Here is a 20,513-nt window from a genome sequence, read left to right on the forward strand (position 1 = left end):
ATGCCCTGGCGGTACAGTGGTTGGGGCTCTGCGCTCCCACCGCAGGGGCCACAGGTTCAATCCCTCGCTGGGGAACTAAGATCCTGCATGCCACGCAGTGCAGCCCAAACAAACAACAAACAAACCCATACAAAACCTCACGGTATAGGATGCAGGGTTAGTTCCTAGAAGCACGCGGTCTTAGGCGGCAACCCCACGGGCGTCTACTACAAGTCCCTTCCTTATTGCATTTTGGTAAGAGCTTTTTGAGATAATGTATGTAAAGTTCATTACCTCCTCTAACTGGCATGTCTCCAATGCCTACTACATGATAAGTGCTTTCTAAGCAATGGAGGGAGAATCAGCAGAGAACCAAATAGACAAGCAGCCTTGTTTTAATGGAGCTTATAGTTCAGAAGAAACACTTGACTCACAGTAACCACTCAATACATACTGGCCATTAAGGTGGCCCATTAGCATGTGAGTGTGGGGAGTAGAGAGAGTTCTTTAGAGTGAAATCCTGCATACACACACACACCCTCAACGGGACCTGATGTCTGCCAGCTGACTGCCAGTGGAAGATGGAAGATTAGATAACCAGTCCCACTGGGGTCACTGCTGCCCCATCTCTCAGGTTCACTCAGGAAGAACTAGGAAGTCCCCAGATGCAGCTGTTGGCTAGAATTCAGTCTCTGGGACAGTCCCCAGCTGTGGCCTATGCCATATGGCTGAGCTGCACGGGTGACCCGAATGCAAACATGCTCCTGCCAGGCTCCCCCAGTACTCCCGCTGCCATCCCTTCCCTTGTCCTTCACACATTCCCAGTTGCTCCAGCCAGCTTATAATGCAAAGTGTCTGTGAAGCACTGGACTTCTGTAATGCGCGAGAGACCAAGAGGGCTAAGCTCTCGGAGGTGGGCACAGTTGCAGCACTTTTAGTCAGAACATCACAGGCAAGGCATAGCTCTTCCTGACTCCGTAGATACGGGTCTTAAACGTAGAGGCCCTGACACTGGTCCCTGCTGTCCCTGCTCAGGCTGTGAGTCTCGAGTCTTGTGCGCTCTGTGTGGGTTAGGACGAGAAGGCAGAAACGACATGTCACGGTTTTCCCTTGACTTCCTCAAAGCAGCTGCTCTTCTACCAGAGGTGGGCGGGACGTGTGGGGAAAATGGTAACACCGACCCGGATTTATGGGAGGTATAATCAGGAAGCCACTTCACTCCCTGAGGGTCAGATTCCACAGGAGGCAGTTGAGAGAGAGGACCAGACCCTGGGGTTTCACAACATGCGCCACAGAACCTTCAGGTTTCCTTGAAAACACTTCTGGAGCCACCAGCCGAGGGACAGGTGGAGACACCTGATGTACACCTGGACTCCACCATGGCAACTGACGGGGAAGTCAATCAGAAGATGGTTTGTACAAATTCAAAGTTTTAATGGCTGTTAAATCACAAAAGGAAGGGTATTTGCACCGTGCACATCGTGTTCACTTAGGGCGCTGTCAGCCGGCCACGCGCATCTTATTGCACATACGAACAACGGACGAAGATCTTGAAGACGTCTTAGCCATACGAGGACTGCATTTCGAAGAAAAAAAAGCCATTTTACAAAACATTGAAGCCATTCATATTATACAGCCAACCGCAAGAAAATACTGAAAATCAATATCAAAAGAAATATTTTAATTTTGAAAAAGAAAATCTCTCAAAACAAGGATTACAGAGCTTCATGTTGCCATATATACATGTAAAAAAAAAAAATATTTCAGGACCCTGCATTCTCAATGCCCATCAAGGTGCAGTCATCTAAATTCCTATTTCTATAATCAACCTCTGACTGTCGCTTACACTGAATACGCTCTTTGTTCAGAGTGTTTTCTTTTTTACACCATTATGCTATGGGACAAAACAGGTATTTGTGCAGTACAGGAAAATATTAAAATATATTTTAAACTCGGTTAAAGTGCACAGTACATTTGATAGGAAGTAACTGCTAGCTGCCAATCCAAATGACTATTTTCAGTAACCCCTCCCTCCTTGCCTAGACAGGAGGGCAGCCTTGGCGTTGGCTGATGTAAGTCTGTGTTCAATTTCAACGCATACTGTCCTCCTGGTGTCTTTTCTTTTGTGTTCGCCTTTATATTTGGCTTATAACTTGTGGCTGCTGCTCTAAAAACTTACAATGGCTTTTCACAGAGGTGACGATGCAGTCAGCATTCGCAAGATTCTGAAAGACGAATTACTGGGCTGTCTGTAACTGCAGGGCGAGTGCACACGCACGTAACTGCCTAAAATAGGTGGTGTGTCTGTGAAGTCTTGTGACTCTCTCAGACCAACACGGACCCCTTTCCTCAGCTGGATTTTCTCTAGTCGTTGCTTTCTCTGAACTTGCTCCCTCCTGGGCCACTCAGCCTCACGAACGCTACTCACTTCACCTTCTCCTGAGCCCGCCTTGCTCTTGCATGCAACTACTCCACCAACTTACTGACTCACTCCCGCGGTTTCACACCAGAGGCTGTGAATCTTTCCGTGTTTGACGGACTACTTTGAAAGCCACCAACTAAGCTGCAATAAAATAAGTGCGTCTACATCTCAGAATAGTTTCCTCTTTCAAAACGGGCAGCTGCAAAAAGTGCTGGTCTCCCGATCCAAGTCCTATATACCTTCAGTTAATTCTTGACCACTCTCCACCGAAGCGGCCCTTAAAAAACGTCTTGGTTAAACGATGACCTTTTTCTCATCTCCACTTTCCTATACCACTTCCTTATTATCTACCTTTGGTGCTACACTTTTCATTACCCAAGTTACAGTGCAAAATTACACTACAAGACACATGACGCCAACACTTGTTACTTCTTCATGTTAAAACGTGAATGTTTTGTGCATAGCAAAGTAAGTATGAACCCCAAAAAATAACTGTTCACATTTTATCTTCAAGTTTAATATGTCTTTTTTTTTTCCATCACAGCTATTTACAAACAACTTTGGGGTGCTCTCTTGATTTCTGTCAGTTCATTATATCAGGGGACAACAGGGCTGCTGGAATGTAGGAAGCTGGATGGAATGCAGAAAATATAAATAAGACCAATGTTCCAGAAACCAAAGTATAAATAACGCCTCCCCCAGAAAATAGTTCTTGTCACAGAAGCACCTGCTTTTTGCTTAATTTTTTTTTTTGAGTCATATACACCAGAAAACATGACTATGGAGACCTAGAACTACTCGCACACCAAAGAGGATAGAAAATAACTCAATATTTATAATATTAAAATAAAGTGTTTAACCACAAAAAAGCAGTAATAAAATAGTTTCCTAATTTACAATTTGCATCCAAAGGATGAATAACAACTCACTAATAAATAATATTTATATAAATATTTTGTATGTCGAAAATAGTTTTTTTAAAAGGCAATGGTCTCAAGAAACTTCTTGAAAAATTTGGTGGCAAAAAACCTGACTGCAAGTCCCCCTCCCCACCCCCCCCAAAATACACATTGCGTTTGGTTTTAATAAAACAAATGCATCTTGCTGCAAAACGGCTGTGCTTGGTGTTTTGGTAATGGCAGTGGGTGAGCATGGAAGGGATGAAGGAGGTTGCAGAAGGCATTGATGAGCTGCTTGGTCCTTCACAACCAGCTCCCTCACGGGGTTTTAGGCAAATACCTGTCAGGTCTTAATGTCAGAGTCAGTTATGAAAGGTAGAAAATCTTCTTTTGTGTCCTCCCGTCAATTCAACTAGAGTTGGGGAACTGACAAGCAGTGAGTGGGAGGTTGGAGGGGGCAGGTGCTGAGAGGAGAGTTTAGGATCTCTGACCGGAAAAACGTCTGAGCCACGACCCAAAGGAGAGGAGTTGGTCTCATGTGAATAGAGCCTTTGTTACAGTTACATCTAGCAATGCTTGAACGGTGATGCCCACTTTGACCAGGCCTTTCTCTTCAAGGATGTGATGGGGCAGACACAGTTTTTCCTAAAAGGAAGAAGAACAAAGCATTGATTTTTAGATGACTGGAATCTAATTACAAAATCTCGAGATACCACTGACAGGAGTTAAGTCGAGCTCTGAAGTATGCCTATCTAATCACTTCAGACTGTGCTCTCTCCCTAGCTTTCAACTCATTTTGCAAAGACCTTTCCTGTGTTTGCAAAGAAAACAATGATTTTCCACAAGTGAGGGTTGTTCTAGAAAGACTTCCAATCATCCTGAAATGTGCAAAAGAGCTAAACATTTTTTAAAAACCTTGACACTAAATAAGTGAGCTACATACCGTCAGCTGGAAACCACCCACCAAGAACATATTAGCTTATATTCTTATACAGCAAAACTTCACATAGCCTCTCACGCATTTTAAAGGAACTTGAATACTCATTTATACAGACCACACACCATTCTACTGACCATAAATCTTGATTTAGTTCATTTTATTTCCTGTGATCTCTGGAATGGAGGCATGCTTTCTTCACAGTTTATGAACAGCCTTGTAAATAAGTAATTTTAACCACAGCGTTTAAGAGCCTGCCTTTTAAGACTCTTTTATAAAACTGTCAAAGACACAAATATCCTGCTACTTTCTCATACTGTATTTTTGCTCTTGGGAAATGTCCAGCACATACTACTCAAGGAAGATAACCAAGGCGGCTCACTCCCTGTGTGTGGCACCCCGCACGCTCAACCACCAGTTTACAAAAGAGCAAAAACAAAATAATTTTACACTTTTGTCATTTGACCCTGGTCTGATACCATACAAGGGAATCTCCTTCCAGAGTGTGTCTCCCTGGCTGGGAAACAACTCCACAGCAAACACTCCCTCTCATCTACCCAAAGATGGTGTGTTTTCCACAGTCCAATAACCACTGGTCTTAAGGACAGTTGAAATTGGGAGCTGCGTCAAGCCCCAGGCGGTGGACACAGTGTTTAACACGAAGCCAATCAGGTCTCCGATCAGCACTGCTTCCTTGCAGTTCTCTTGCTGGAGGAATCAGGTATTCCTGCTGCGTCAATGCAGGACTGTCCACTAAGTACCCCAGATGCGGGCACTGTGCTCTTAAAAAGGTCATCCAAAGACACATCGTGACATCTCCAAGAACCTGTTCCACAACCTCGAAATGCTGGTGGGCTCTACGCTCGCAGTCTTACCATCCCCCATCCCTCCCACTTCCCTAACTTATGGTAAATTCAGAGTATCTCAAACTCTGACTCCAGGCCTTGAGAAATGGCCACTTGTCAATATAAAACAGCCGATTCTTTACAATACAATTTTAACAATTATTTCAAGCGGCTGCTGTGTATCAGATAGGATTATCTTCTCATCAGTGGTGTGTTGAGGGGAGGCAACTTTATGCTGTTTGCCAACTTAGCAGCCAAACGTCAGCCTGAGAAAGAATCGGAGGTTCTGTCTGAGTTGTGAACAGGGCACTAGGCCAGGATGGACGGTGCTTCCTCCTTCTGCCGCAGCCAGAGGTCAGTGTGTACCCTTTCCTGACACCTTCTGCTTGCCATGGGCTTGTGAAATCAGCCGAATTTCATTTCATTGGTAAGGCTGGTCCCACGGGGGCAGCGATATATTTTCCTCATTTTTATGGCTTGCACCCCAGTAGGATATTATAAATGGCTGCTAATTATGGTTAAGTTCCCGGTACAAGGTATTACTTGGGGAAAAAAATAAGTCTTCACTTTATACCATATGCTAAAATCAATTTGAGATGAGTTGAAGAGTTAAATGTTAAAAAACGTCCACAACATTCCTCCCAATAACATATAGATACGTATTTAATATCTTCTCTGGTAAATGGATGGGGATGAAAAGGTGATATAAAAATCACAAAGGAAAAGCTAAAAACAATTGATCACCTGAAAGTATACAGCTTCTGTGTGTCAAAAAAAAAAAAAAATTAAAGGATAAACAACAAACTGTAAAAAAAATTATTTGCGTCAAATTACAAAGGGTTTTATATTGACACATAAAAGCTCAACAAATCGGTGAGAAAAACACTGAGATCAATAATGCAGCACGACTGGGCAAGGAACGTGAATAGAAATTTTAAAGCAATAGATTTGCCCAAGGCATTCTGAACAAGGTATTTTGCTTCTTGACCTGTGTTCCCCTATGTTTAGTCACAAACGTTCCTGAATTCTAGAACTAAAATTTGCACAAAGCCTAATCGCTGTGCAACATGGCTTTGAGGGGGCTATCCTGAGTCCTGCTTGAGCTGTGACATGTCTCCACTGATGAGTGGTGGGGCCAGTGGTCTGCAGAGTTGAGTTTCCATGCTCGAGGTCATGCTTGGGAAGGGCTGGGGCTCCAGAGAAACAAGGGTGGGAAGATACTGAGGCCTTAGCCTCCTGCTGACAGGACGTTGGAGGTGTCACTCACCGAGTCAGCTTAAGGTCATCCCCTCTCCCAGGCATTTCTCACCTCCCTGGTGTCCTCATTCCTAAACCAGGTGCAGAGTTCAAAATTCTCCCTTCCACCCTTATAGCTGGTGACAAGGAGTAAATAAAAGATATAAAAAGGTATCCCTTGCATCCTTTCTGGCTTTCTCTTTTCATTCAGACGTCCTAAGAAGCCCTGAGGTGCCCTCAGATTACATTATAGGGTTGGAGGTACCTACGAAGACTAGCGTCAGATCATAGAAACCTTATGAAAACACGGCAGTTGTGGTTGTTCTATCACAGGACTGGGAGGGAGACTGATGGGAATCATGACTTCAGATGCTGGTTGACAAGACAAGCAAGGGGAGCCTGCCAGAAATACGGAGGGGCTTTGAGGATGGCTAGAAGGCCACCTCCATCACACTAGTCCTGTCGCTGCATATCCCATGGGGGAGGGGATCCCTGAAGTGAGCTACAAGTTGTGATGGGGAAGGAACTGCTGTGGATTTATAGCTTGATGGGAAATGACAGAGAAGGGTCACCTCACCTTGTATATAATGGATCTAAAGGAGAGAGGTGAATATCTACACTGAGTTTAAATGCATCACGATTTCATTGTTAGAGGAGATGAGTGGCTTTCATTGAGAATGCAGCAGCAGACTGCTCGAGGGTAACCCATGAGCTCCTTTTGTTGTGTTTCTTCTTAAAGCACAGAACAGAATCATAAAGAAGTGTCCTGCATAAAAATATTCTGAGCCCCCTCTGAAGGACTCGTCCTGTCCTTCGCATTGTTTCTCCAATGGCGGAAACAAATATTCACTCTTACGCCCTCACCCACCCCTCTTCTGAGCCACAACAAGCAGGGCTGGAAAAGGCAGGTAAGCCATAAAGACTAAATTCCAACTTTGCAAGCCTTCTGGGGGCACCTCCTACAGGCCTGGCACCAATGCTATGGATTTGCATTGGTCTTTTCTTTATGACTACTCTGCGAGGTAGATACAATCTCTCTACTTTGCAGAGGAGAAAACTGAGATGTAGAGAGTTTAACTTTGCTCAGGTCACACAGCAGGTAAGTACTGCAACCAGGATTTGAACTTGTGTCTCATCTTACAGCTGGGGCCCCTTCCACGACATCATGCTGCTTCCCGTAAGGTCCTTGACCAACCAGCGAGCAGGTCCTGTCTGTGCCCAGGAGATAGGAAGAGGCCCCTGGCCCCTCGGAGTCCTCTCCAGGCCAGTCCCACCAAATTCAACGTCAGGTGGGCATCAGAGAACCCTCAGCTCGGGGAAGGGCGTTAGCTCTGTCACTTAGCTCATTTGGTTTCTCTTCACAGTGAGGGCCAGACGTCTTGTTCTGGCGGCAAATGCCTCATGGGAGCAGGCAGATCGCCATCACCGCCTGGCTCTCCTTCTTCTATAGTTTCTTACGCTCTCCAGCAGTCACAGGCCTCCTGCCAGGCCACCGCTAGACAAAATAAAGTCACCCATGCAGCACTCTTCATGTTGTTCAGTCTGCTTCTAAAATGTAAAGTCCTGGCACTAACAGATTGAACCTTAAAACAAAACTGTCTGCATCATTTTCATGTAAGAGAACTTCAGTTCCTGCTTTGCCGTGTGAGGGCTCCGAGGGGCAGCTTCTTCCGATGTGAAATGCAGACCGTGTCAACCTCTTCCAGACAGAGAGGATTTCTTGTCACTCTTCATCTGATTCTCTGCTTCCCAGCCGCGCTGCTTTCTAGTCCTTCTTTCTAGAACATTTATTCTCTACACACAACTACCCCTTCTCTCATCTCCCTAATCCATACACCCTTCACCTGGCTATTCCTGCACATCTTTAAGGTCTCAGTGCAAACGTCACGGTTCTAGGAAGGCTTCAGAGATCACCCACTCCCATCAGGGTTGGGCCCCCTGTCCACGTGTTTCATACACAGAATCTTGTATCTGACCTATCACAGGACCTTATCACATTGAATTCTTCTTTATTTGTCCACTAGATCCACTACACAGGGTCCAAATACCTGCAGGCCGATCCAGCCCATAGCCTGTTGTTGTAAATAAAGTTTTATTGAGACACATTTACGAGTGTCTGGCTACTTTCACACTGTAGCAGCAGAGCTGGGTAGTCCTAACAGAGATGGTATGGCCCCCAGAGCCTAAAATATTTACTGGCATTTTACAGAAGAAGTTTGCTGACTCCTGATTTTTGAAGACAGGGTCACGTGTCATGGTCACCTTTTTATCCCCAAGATGGGGTCTTGTACAAAGGGTGCTCATTCAATATGTGAGGAATGAATGAATGAACACAATCATAAACAAAATCCAGTGAAAAAGCAAGGAACTGGATCCTCATAGTCTTAAGGAGAAAAGCGTACATTCTATTAATATATACCTGATAGTTAATTGAGAACTAATTACAAAATCTGAAGCCTAATTTTAAAAACCTAATCTCCTGAAAGAAAATCACATTAAAATATTGTTCACCTCATCCGGAACCACTTTCAAGCTCCTGAAATTTTAATCTACTGTCCATGACTTTTACCCTGTAGGTGAAACGCCCTTTTTCCTTATGACAGAGACCGGCATGGATTATAGAGAGATAACCCTAGCCACTATGCCCTAAATTTAATTTCTCACTCACAAATGACTAGTATCAGGATATCAAGTGCCTTTACTTCTCTACTCATTGATGAAACTCCTACTCAGCTGTCTTGCTTTTGAGCTCTGTGGGGCCCTTCCCCCCAGCACTGTTTTATATGTCTCTCCCCAAGTACCATGAGCTGCATACGAACCACAAATCCATAACGAGAAGGAACTAACAGAACTTACTTAGTTGTCACCTATTTTGGCAATCCTGACACGGAGTAGCAAGTTGCTACCAACTGGAAGAACTGGAGAAAGAGAACTTTCTATTTCAAATAGATCTTTCTATTTCAAAAAGAATATGTAAATAAATGCTTGGTAATTTTTATCAGGCATTGTAAGTACTGAAAAAAAAGGTCTTCCTTGTGAGAGGAAGATTTAGTATGCGTATATAAATCACCCAACCACCTCTCAGACGACAAGTGGGTTGGCCGCGTATCCCTAGTCACCTGGCAATGGCAGGCATCACGCTAGCCTATGAGTCGGTGTGTGAGTACCTTGGGGAAGAACCATGGGGAGGCTTAATAATACTCTGAATAGAAATGAGTAGCCATGGACAAGACAGTTCATTCCAAGCTTTGCCTAAAGGGCTAAATTAACTGTGCTCTGCTTGTTACCAGACTCCTTGATGAAAAAATACCACCTAACAGATCCCCAGAGGAGTAACGCATTAGGGTACAGATACACTAATGACATGAGAGGTGAAGGTACATCCAAAAACTACTCTGGATGCCAGAACTGAAATATGAACACGGCCAAAGAACTATGTCAAGTCAGCGCTGAAAGTTAAATCTGATCTCCCAGGATTGCGCTCCTCAGTTTTCATTGACAGAATTTTCTTTCAGGTGGTCACCCAGTAAGTCATCTCTCTTCTTCCCCTGTGCCCCCCACCCAATTCAAGAAGAAAAATCCAAACAGCTGGACAGAAGTGCTGAGCGCGACTCTGGATACGCACAAATTAACGTACTGATGGGCCCATAAAAACCTGGATCTGTCACCCAACATGTGTTTATTAAGCATCTTATGGCTCAGGGTGCTCATCAGACATCATACAAAGGGATTTTATTGTGTTACAGACTGAAGAGTACAAGATAGCACCAAAGGCAATTCAGTACATCTGCGGGTTACTTATTACACAACTGACGTTAAATAACTTCCGCATACTCTGTATTTCACCAATCAACCCAAAACCAGGAGGGAAAAGCTCAGTGAACTCAAGATATTATCATGTAAAGAATGTCTCCTGTTAGAAAATCTCATCTGATTTACCAACAAAGGATCTTTATAAATATATTCTTCTAACTATGTGACCTTTCCACATCCTCAAGTCCCCTGGATTCATGGAAATGTTCAGAAAAATAAAATTATCTTCTTAGTAGCCATCTAGAAAGACTGTTTCCATGTGAGTAAACTAGAAATTTATCTTGAGGAAGTGAACTCCATCATCTCCCCCCCAACACCAATTTAAGAAACAATATTTGGCAACCAGAGGTAAACAGAAGCACAGGGGAGTCTGTCTTCACCTTGGAGCAGGGCCGTCTCATATTATAAAACGACATCCCAGAACCAGGAATATCTTGTCCTAGATAAGATTCTAATGTCTTTTTTCTTTAATGGCAAACTGATCACATTGCTCCGAAAGCAGATATAGTTATTAATATATAATCCTTTAAGCTTACTTAAAGGCAGGTTGCTAATGTCACTGGAAATCAAAGGTTAAATGGAAATTTCAAGTCACCGAAGAAACTACATTCTTCTAAAATAAGAGCAATCTTATTGGTTCCTGTCATAGTAACCCCAGCCCTAGGCCCAAGAATGTTCCATGACTCACGGCTTTATTTGAAAATAAATACTGTCAAATCCATCACATTCTAGACCTGAAGTTATGATGTGATGTAGCAAAAAAAAAAAAAAAAAAAAAAGCGAAATGACCCATTACATTATTTAAAAATAGAAACCCTTTTTGGAAAATGCTTTTCTAAGAGCCTCGGTCAGAGTAGACCAAACAAGGGATAAGTAGAACTACGCAGAAAGAGTGGTGTGCCGTGGATCCTCCAGGGGGCACTCTGACTGCGCCGGATCCTTCCTCCCCAGCGCCCTTCTGCACAGCCCTGTCTCAGGCAGCAGGGCAGAGGGGCTCACTCAGGGTGGAAGTGGGGGGTCACCCTCCCTGGTGCCCTTCACAGCTCCTGCTGCAGGAAGCAGGGAGGAAGCCAGCTGGCTGGCCAGCAAAGGAGTCATTCTCCAGATGGTATTTTTCAACTTGGTCAACAGCGGCATTATTAAAGATCGTTATAGACCAAACTGGACCCCCAGTGCTGGCTTTCTGTCTTCCCTCTACAGTTAAATCGCCCAATCCTGAATTAGGAGTCGACTTAAATACTGACCCAATGGCAAGATTTTCATACGCTAAATCCCCTCTGCTCCTGTTCTGGAACCTTCTTCGGCTCTACCCAGGGCAGCAAAGCTCACTGGGAGAGAGAAGAGGTACTGCAGAGCACTGCTGCTGGCACTATGGGGATGAGGAGGCAAGAGGTGTGGATACACTCTGTCCTCACTGTTTCTCAGCAAGTGAGAGAAACTATCTAACGGGAGCTGCTTTCTACAAAGTTTGTGCTTCTGGAAAATCTGATGTGGAAACGTTCGGCTTCAAAACTCCAGAGATTACTGAAGAGATGACAGGGATGGAAGTTTGCAAGGCAAAGGCCCAGAGGGAGGAAGGACCCTGTCGTGGAGCAGGGCGACAGAGCAGAGTGTAGGGATGCACACGCGGGCATTACGCAGACAGAACATTCCAGCGGTAAGTGATATATATCAGCACTACAAAGAGAATATGGACAAGACAGAAGCTTATAAGGTCCCTGGAGCGGAGGGCAGAAGTTGGTTGTGGGGCTTTCTCCCCGAGTGCCAGCAGAGTGTCAACAGTCTTTCGAATGTGACGAAAATCCAACTGCAGGATGTCATACGGAGAGCAGAGGTCAGCCTATTCCGAGGGCAGCCATCAGAACAGAAAGAGACAGTGCATACAATTAAAAATACACAGAACAACGGCTAAAAAGAAGCACACATTTTTAGTTACTAGCAAATGGCAAGAGTAACCCCTTATTTCAAGCAGGTAAAACCCGTTCCACCACAGATTGTTTAATTAATTACAAAAAGCAGCATACCCAACACAGTCTATGCAAATAGGACAGAGAAATTCCTCAGCCAGATCTCACTATCGAGGAATAGAAGGTTCTGTAACTTATACATCCTTCTGGTATTCAAACAGTTTTAATATTTAAGTGGTATCATGAGTCAGCAATGGCATAAGAATAAGAGCTTTGCACCTGGGACATTGAGGTCTTCACTATACTAAAGGGAAAAATACAAACTTAAAAATTGAATCCCCACCTTTCCTCACCATTCTCTTAGTGCATTTTTTACCCTGGTCTATGAAGACTGAATATAAAGTATTTCTCTCCGAAAGGTTATACATGCGCCTCATTTGTTTTCCTTTTAGGATTATTGATAAACTCTGGGGAATGCTAGTTTTAATCATGTGCCTACATGTGCCCAAAAACTACATTAAATTTCACATTTTTACAACTGGACATAAACCAAAAGTTTAGAAGAGGCTTCTTGGATCTGCAGTTAGAATAAAAGTACATTCCTGCATAGAGGAATTGTGTAAGTTTCTTCACCACTGAACAGGTATGTGTAGGGGGAGGGGCGGGGACAACAGGCCTCCGCGTTTTGTCTACTTGACAGTCACCACGTAAGGAGGCAGAATTCCTACTTTATCAACTAAACGCACAAATAAGGTAGTCCTATGAGTTGACCTCTGGATGCCTACTGCTATCAGGAAGCAAATGGTTTTCTGATACCCTGAATTCCTGAACCAGAAATGACCGCAGCTTCAAATTAAAAATGATTATAATTGCTATGTCAGTATGTACCAAAGTTCTGGCTTTGTTTCCAAATTAAACAAGGATTGAAAATATCTGTGACACATTTCATAAATGCAGCTTTATGTCCAAATTAGGCAAAGCATTTAAAATATATATATATATTATATATTTTATAATATACTTTGCAACAATATTGCCCTTTGTTTTAGCATCACTGCTAAGCAGATGCAAATCACAGAGCAACTGAAAGATGATTCTAAGATAGAGGTTCTGTCTTGCACGTATCTTCTGCAGTTAGCTTGATGCCCTCTGGTAAAGAGGGATAATCAATGTAAGTGCGTTGAATAAGATTATAAACCTCCTAATCTTAAGTTATGAAGGTAGAGATCCTCTTAACAAAAGATTTTTTTAAGGATATTAATAAATCATGTTATATCTATTCAGACTGTGCATCTTTTCTCAGGGCATTTAGAGGAATCAAGCTACCACTGTTATTTTCTCAAGAATTAAAACAGCTACACATAGAATGGATTTCACTGTGACAGAGATGCTGATCAGGAATTAACAGATGGGGAAACATCTAAGAGAAGGAGTTTTCTATTGCAATAAGAATTTTCTATTGCAATGGTGTGCTTACTCAGTGAACTCTGAGCAAAACAGACATAAGACAGAAGGCATATGCACACTAAAATGTGATTGTCACCAAAGTGGTATTTCCATGTTAAAAGCAAATCATTTTATCTCCAGCATGTATTTCAATACATTTCGCAGAACCCTACGGAAAATGTCTGGTCTGCTCCCCAGCAACTCCATCAAAGAACTAAGAATTAGCTTGTCTGCAGTTTCCAGTGTATCTATTCAGAAGTACACTTCTCGCATGGGTAGGCAACACAGACCATTCTTCTCAATCTGGAAATAATTTCATGATGCCACAGATTCTGGGCTTTATTCAGATTAAAGTGGGTAGAGCTTAGACTCACAGTCTACAGCGGGTGGTTTAAATTAAATCACGATCTCTGAAGAAAAAAGTATGGGTCTAAGATTGGCTGGGAGGCAAAATCTGAAGCTTCATAATGTGTGGAGTGTGGGCTACTCTCTGATTCTACCCCCCATCACACAGCCCATGGCCGTCAGATCAGTCCCTCAAGGATGCTATGATGGGAAGCCAGGGCTGAAGTTGCCAGGGGAACCTGGGAGTTTTCTGACCCTTGTGCTTTCCAAATTTCAGTCTTAATAAGAGGGACTTACAGATTATGCTTTATTTTTTTCTTATAATTAAAATAGGAAAACACTAAAAAGGAAGGAAATTTAAAGAGGCCAAATTTCACCATGTATTTACAGAGCATTAGTAATTACTGCAAGGCATTTAAAAAACATAGTTAATACACTCAGAGTCCCGAGAGGCAAGTGCAGATGCTAATTCCCGTTACAGTGAACAGAAATCACAATCGCCAGAAGCTAACTGATTCTCATACAAGTCAACACAAGAGTGTGTGACTAAGAGTACTATTAAAGATTAACTCAGGTTCCCCAAATACTACAGATAGAAATAAAAATGTACACAGATCTATCAAAAGGTCTAATTTACAGGCATTCTGAGTATAATACAGACTAAATTCTAAGAAATTTAGAATATATTTATTTAAATTTGATTTTGAAAGGCAGTATGCTTATAAATATTGTTTATTTAAATTTAATTTTGAAAGGCAGTATGCTAACAAAGTATTTTTAATCTAAAACGTCATAGCACAAGAATGTTGATGGTCACTCTGAAAATGTAAAGCCCTAACTGACAAGGTGTAATTTGGCAGAGAGAGGAGCAAGGTAGGAAAAGGTTTCCAGAGTTTTCTCCAGATATATAAGAACTAATCACCAATTTTATGCACTTAGTAACTCTAATAAGCTAATTCATCTAGAAATGCAATTTCAAGCTCTTTGAAGATGCTGCTTCGAGAAAGTATTTGTTCTCAACCATGTACCAATGTCAGACCACTGACCAGAAGTGGCTCTACCACCAGGAGACACACAGGGGGAAAGGATTCTTACATGAATGGTGATACACACCTACTAACCATTGGAGATGACTGGTCTTACAAGCTAGAGACTGGCTCTTCTTAATGCATTAGGGATTTAAAAATTTACATTAATAAAATAATAAGTTGGTGTCCATCTGCACCTCTGATCATCCAACCTCGGAAGTAACCAATGTAAATGGAAACTTAAAATAAATCTTGTAATAAGAATCTCACCATCCCCCAAAACTGTTTATTAGTTATGGCTTAAACTGATATTAAAGTCATTGATTTGGGGGAAAAAAGAGACATAAGGTTCAAAGAGGCGAAGGAATTCGTATCTCCTATTCTCAAGATTAAAACAAACAAAAAAGGTAGCTTCAATTTACAGAACGTCTTCCAATTTAAAACTTCAGATCATTTACATAAACTGTCCTAAACCCTTACAACAGATATAAAGTAGGAAAAGTTTTGCAAGTACTTTCAAAAATAGTATCTCCTTATAAAAGTCAACAAAATACAAATATGAAAGGCACTGCAAAGAAGACTCAGCCACAATTCCACCTGTATCAACGCAATCATCGTTAGCATCTCAGTGTACTTTAGGATTTTATTTTTGACTCCATCTGGCAGATGCAGAGGCTGGACACCAAGGGACCTGTCCTTGTAGATATGGAAGGAAAACCTTCCACCTCCCACAGTCTAGTGAGGACCCCTGGCCTCTGTGCTATCCGGCAGGCAAGAGCCCTGTACAGCTGATGGAGCTGCTGCCCTGACCCTCCTCCCAATTCCTCTCTGGAGACAGTAATGAACAGGAGAGGCTGGGCAGCTAGAAAACAAGGTACACTTCTATTCCATGTCCCTTCCTCCTCTAAACAGGGCAAGTCTGTTAAATTAAGGACCTTGCTCCTTACAGAGGTTGGAGGCCAAGGCTACTTATTTAGCATCAAGTAGACAGACAGAGACCAGGGGGTCTCCCCTCAGAAAGGGACCAGGGAGCCTCCTTTCAGACAGAGAGGTCAGTGTCTCCCCTCAGACAGGGACGAGGGCAATTTCTCTCAGAAAAATACCAGGCTGTCTCCTCTGAGAGGGAGAGACCAGGGGATCTCCCTTTAGAAAAAGACCAGAGTGTCTTCCCCTCCAAAAAAATCAAAAAATAAAATCAAGGTGAAATACTTCCCCGGTGAGTAAAAAAAATATCTATCTATTTTCTAATACTTTTGATGCCTCACAAATGAGAGATTTCTCTCGACCTGAGACAATACTAGTAAGAGCCCTAAAACAGCCCTAAATTTGGATCAAACTGGAGACCCCCAGTAGCCTCGACATCAAGATCAGGGGCCAGGAATGACCAAGCTGACTCAGAAAGGCAAAGGAAGCCTCAGCATGTCCGCAAATAGCCTCAGGACCCCAAGGTTTCATTGCAGTCAGATTCCTGGGTGATACAAAGAGTATACAGTGAAGAATTTGGAAGCCCGCCAAGGGTGAGCCTGTGTTCAAGGTCAAGCTGACGCTTGCACCGGAGGTCAGAGACAGCTGCACAGTCTGACCACCGACATCAACACTGCAAGGGGCCATGGGATGGTACCAGCAACATCACCTGACCCCCAGATTTTCCAGGCGTGCCTTGAGGCACGTGGGGTAAGTTTCCTGCCTCAGAGGAGCTCATGGGGGAAAGCGATCATGGCGCTGCGGGATGGAGCTGAGCGTCCATGGGCTGTCAGCTCAAAGAAACCTTAAGGGTCTAGTGATTTTCAAACTATAATTAGCAACAGCACACTTTTCCCCCAAAGGAACTCTTAACTGGAAAGCCGATACGTGCCACACGGGCAAAGGAGAAACTGCCGGGGCTGAATCAAGGGGGGTGGGAGTGACCTGCAGCCCCGGCTTGGCTTCCGAGAGAATCGAGGGGCTCTGGAGAATGGGGTTTAATCCACTGCTTAAGTCCAACACCTGCAGTTTGCAGAGCGGGGAACTCGGACGCGGAGAGCCCCTGTGTGTGCCGGAAAGAAGGCAGGCGCTGGACGCGGACGGACCGGGGTTCGAATGCCAGCTCTGCTGCCTCCCAGCTGCGGGCATGAGCTTAGGAAATTGTGTAATGTCTCTGGGCCTCATTTTCCTCAGAGCATGGTAATAAAATATTGGCCTCCGAGCCTCAACCGTGAGCGTTTGAGAAGATGATGCAGCTGCAAGAAGGTCCCGGCGAGTGGTTCACGGCTCCAGGCTTTAATAGGCTTGCCTCAGGGCACATAACCAGTTAACAGCTCAGGTGCGGCTAATTCACCCCAAACCCCGTGTCCCTCGCTCTGCTCACAGATCCTCCGCATTCGCCCTCACGCCTCTCCTTCCAGGTGGCAGTCACTCAATCTGTCCCATTAGTTGAAGAACTGGCCCCAAACAGAAAAACAAAATCAAAAACAAAAAACCCCAAGGCACTGGAAATGGGCAGCAGAAGTGACCCAGGCTGAAATAACTACCTGAAGAGATATTAACTCTGCCACCAGAAAAGGAACTTGCTGGGGCTGGGGCGGGGTGGGGGGCGGCATTTCCGATTTGTTTTTCAGCATCTGCCCTTGGTATTCTCATCAGCAAACCTCTACCTCTTCCCAGGATCCCTCACAGATGACAGCAAATACGCCTGCTGTCGCCCTAACAGAATTTCTCCAGAAACCCAACGCCGACTTCTGTGATGTCAACTCCTTTCTATAGGTGACGTTGACTGCCAAGTCCTGTCTGTGCCCCTGGACTAAGAAAGGTATAGATGTAGCCTCATCCAAACGTCAGGAATAACAGACAGAGGTCTAGAGTCGCCGTATCCATCTACTCTTAGTGCCTACTCCGACCTTCTGCAAACAAACTAGGGCGCTTACACTGTGTGCGGTTCTGAATGCAGCCAATTCGAAGAAGCCACATTTATAGGGAAACCACTCCACTGGGCACACAACAAAATGCTTCATGAACCTTGACCAACCCTGAGGCAGGTACCTGGGATTGGGTGCCTGGGGACTTCTAGAGAAACTATAATAAAAACCATAACAACTGGAACAATTTTAAAATCGCTTCCTTCCCATCGTATTAATTTATGTCATCATTTGCTCAGTGACCACATTCCACCCAGATGAACCTGATAAAACTGAGTAAGCTGCCAACCCTGACTTTGGGTTGTAGTTTCAAACTGTAGTTCTATTACAAAGGGCAACAACCTCGGGCTGAGAGCACAGCTGCGACTTCTCAGTCTCTACAGGATGATTTATCATTGTCAGTTAGCTATTTAGCTTAAAATAATACAGAATTCCAGATCTCCAGTGACTTATCGGTGTGTGTATGTAGATAAGTTAGGGATGGAGAAGAAAGCAGGGCAAGCTTGCAAATTAGGAGGAATTCACTAAGCTGCCGGGAAATCAGTGAGTATTTTGTTACCCAAATATTAAGCTTGAAGCAAAAAAAGAAAATGTAACGTTAAAGGTCCTCCGCTTTTAAGTACCAGGCTTTTAAAATGCCTGACTGCAAGGGGAGAGTTCCTGCAACTAGAATTGCAGTGTCCCACATATATACTCAAATCATCAACCATCTTAAGTAGTGGAAGAAGGGGTTATTTCCACCCCTCCCCCAACTTAGTATCGCATTCCTAGATGAAAACATTTCCTCATTTCCAACAATTTATGACTCATTTATTCCAAGAGATGAAAGCACGTTCCTCTGAGTATATATAGCAAGTTTTGCCAGCTGCACTCCAATTGCAATTTCTGGTTTTCCACTAGAATATTCCTCCCTTCCTTTAACATATCTCATTAAAGAAGTTCAACTGCTAACCAACGAACAGACTTTTTCTAGTAACAATGAACTTAATGTGACTCTAGTCACCAGTAAGATGCTACTGGATTATCCATCAGGATGGATATAGATGTACACACAATCACACACATACACAATGCAAACTTGAAAATCACCTCAAATCTTAAAAATCGTTTCAAAAATAGCCTTAGTGATATATCTCTTACTAAGCATAGTTAAGTTGGAACACTGGCAAAAAAGATGGTTTACTTCTTGTAATTTCAATTGTCTCCGGAATTATCAGTTGCCTATTAGTGCCAGGGGCATAATTCAGATATTATGATAAAATTTTCTCTGCATTTTGATGCTAATTTAATTTCCTGTTCCTCACTTTAGAAGGAAATCATAATTACCAATCTTTACTCACAAGAAATGGTTAAGGGCATTTCCACGTCATTTCGTGTCATCATAAGCCAAGAAAAATGATGAGTTTTAAAATATCACAGGGGATTGGTCATCACTCATCAGCGTTTTTGAGTACAAACACAAATAATTTTACAATCTGAAACTCGGTGTGATAATTTTGATTCACACACACTTATTAACCCATGACGGAATCAAATCATTAAAAATGGTAGGCGCATGAGAATTTCACAAACATCTGAAGCCAAGAAATGTATGGGCAATAGTAAAATGCACACATACAATACAGACACACAGATTAACATTGCTGAAAGACATGTGGATTGATCATAAAGACATTTAGTACCTTATATAAAGATTACACTCTATTTAAAAACGAATTTGAAAGCTTCTTTTAATTGGTACAGTTTTGACTTAAAGATGTTTTAATAATTCTCTCCTTTTCCTCAAATAAGATTAGAAGCCCACCACTTAACTCTCACCTTCAAATGTCACCAAGCTGAAAAATAGGAAGGAAGGAAGGAAGGAAGGAAGAAAGGGAGAGAGAGAGGGAGGGAGGGAGGGAGGGAGGGAGGGAGAAAAAGCCTTACTCAATTCCAATAACTAACTCCTATCAGTTAGTAGAACTACATGAAAATGTAATTCCTTCATATACTCAAAAACAGTATCTCATGATAGAGTTTGTAGTTACTTTATTCCTGGAACATTAGAAAAGACAGAAGAAAATTTTAAGAAATGTAGTTTCTATTTTCCTTTATCACAATGATGAAAAGCTTGTCAACTTATCCCCAAATTCTGAGTGAACTGTCTTTTATCTCCCTAAGAAATCATTTTATGTTACTGATAGTAAAGTCGTCAGAAGACCCGAATCAGCTATCTTATCTGGCTGAGGCTAAGGCTGGGGCTTAGCTTGGGAGAAAGAAAAAGTAGCAAATCATTGCTGGGCTGGCTACAAGGAATTGCCAATTGGGTCTACAGTGGACTAAAGGGGAAAATGTAAATACAAACAGTTAACAAACTATAAAGCAATACACAAACATTCTTATTATGAATGGTTGTGATTAATGATAATAATAACAATAATTATAATATTTTCAATGCTTATTATTTTGAACTACATACCCCAAACCTACAAGGAGTGCAAATCAACAAATCAGTGGTCAACTACAGGTCTACTGTGCTTAAGAGCTTCGGATAGGGAAAAATCATTACCTCCAAAATTCTACCCTATGTAACCCACAGAAGGCTCAATGAAGCTTCAGCAATTTCTGCTCTTTGTGAGGAGAATCAAGCTAACTAAATTTTTTTTTTAAGTTTGGAATTTCGCATTTATTTCAAAACCTTGAAAAAATTATATTCCCCTTTTCTTCAGAATTGGCCATACCATTTTAAGCCATTTTTATTTCACTGCAATAGTGTAATTTAA

At 42.8% G+C, this 20,513-nt stretch overlaps 1 protein-coding gene across 8 annotated transcripts in view; it reads right to left on the bottom strand.

The window, feature by feature from the left end:
- Positions 1 to 358: 358 nt before the first annotated feature.
- The window catches only part of LRCH1 (leucine rich repeats and calponin homology domain containing 1), a 190,848-nt gene continuing 170,693 nt past the window's right edge, over positions 359 to 20,513 (bottom strand). For 4 of the 8 annotated variants that reach the window (XM_030882251.2, XM_060287810.1, XM_060287816.1 and 1 more), the window contains one exon: positions 10,889 to 11,971. In XM_030882251.2, the coding sequence (XP_030738111.1) occupies positions 11,765 to 11,971 (207 nt within the window). In that variant the 3' untranslated portion in view covers positions 10,889 to 11,764. Of the gene's footprint in view, positions 3,946 to 10,888; positions 11,972 to 19,569; positions 19,587 to 20,513 lie in introns of those variants that run through there. The other 4 variants (XM_030882253.2, XM_060287811.1, XM_060287812.1 and 1 more) reach the window with 3 other exon arrangements.

Source organism: Globicephala melas, chromosome 18, assembly GCF_963455315.2.
Source record: "Globicephala melas chromosome 18, mGloMel1.2, whole genome shotgun sequence".
Taxonomy (NCBI): domain Eukaryota; kingdom Metazoa; phylum Chordata; class Mammalia; order Artiodactyla; family Delphinidae; genus Globicephala; species Globicephala melas.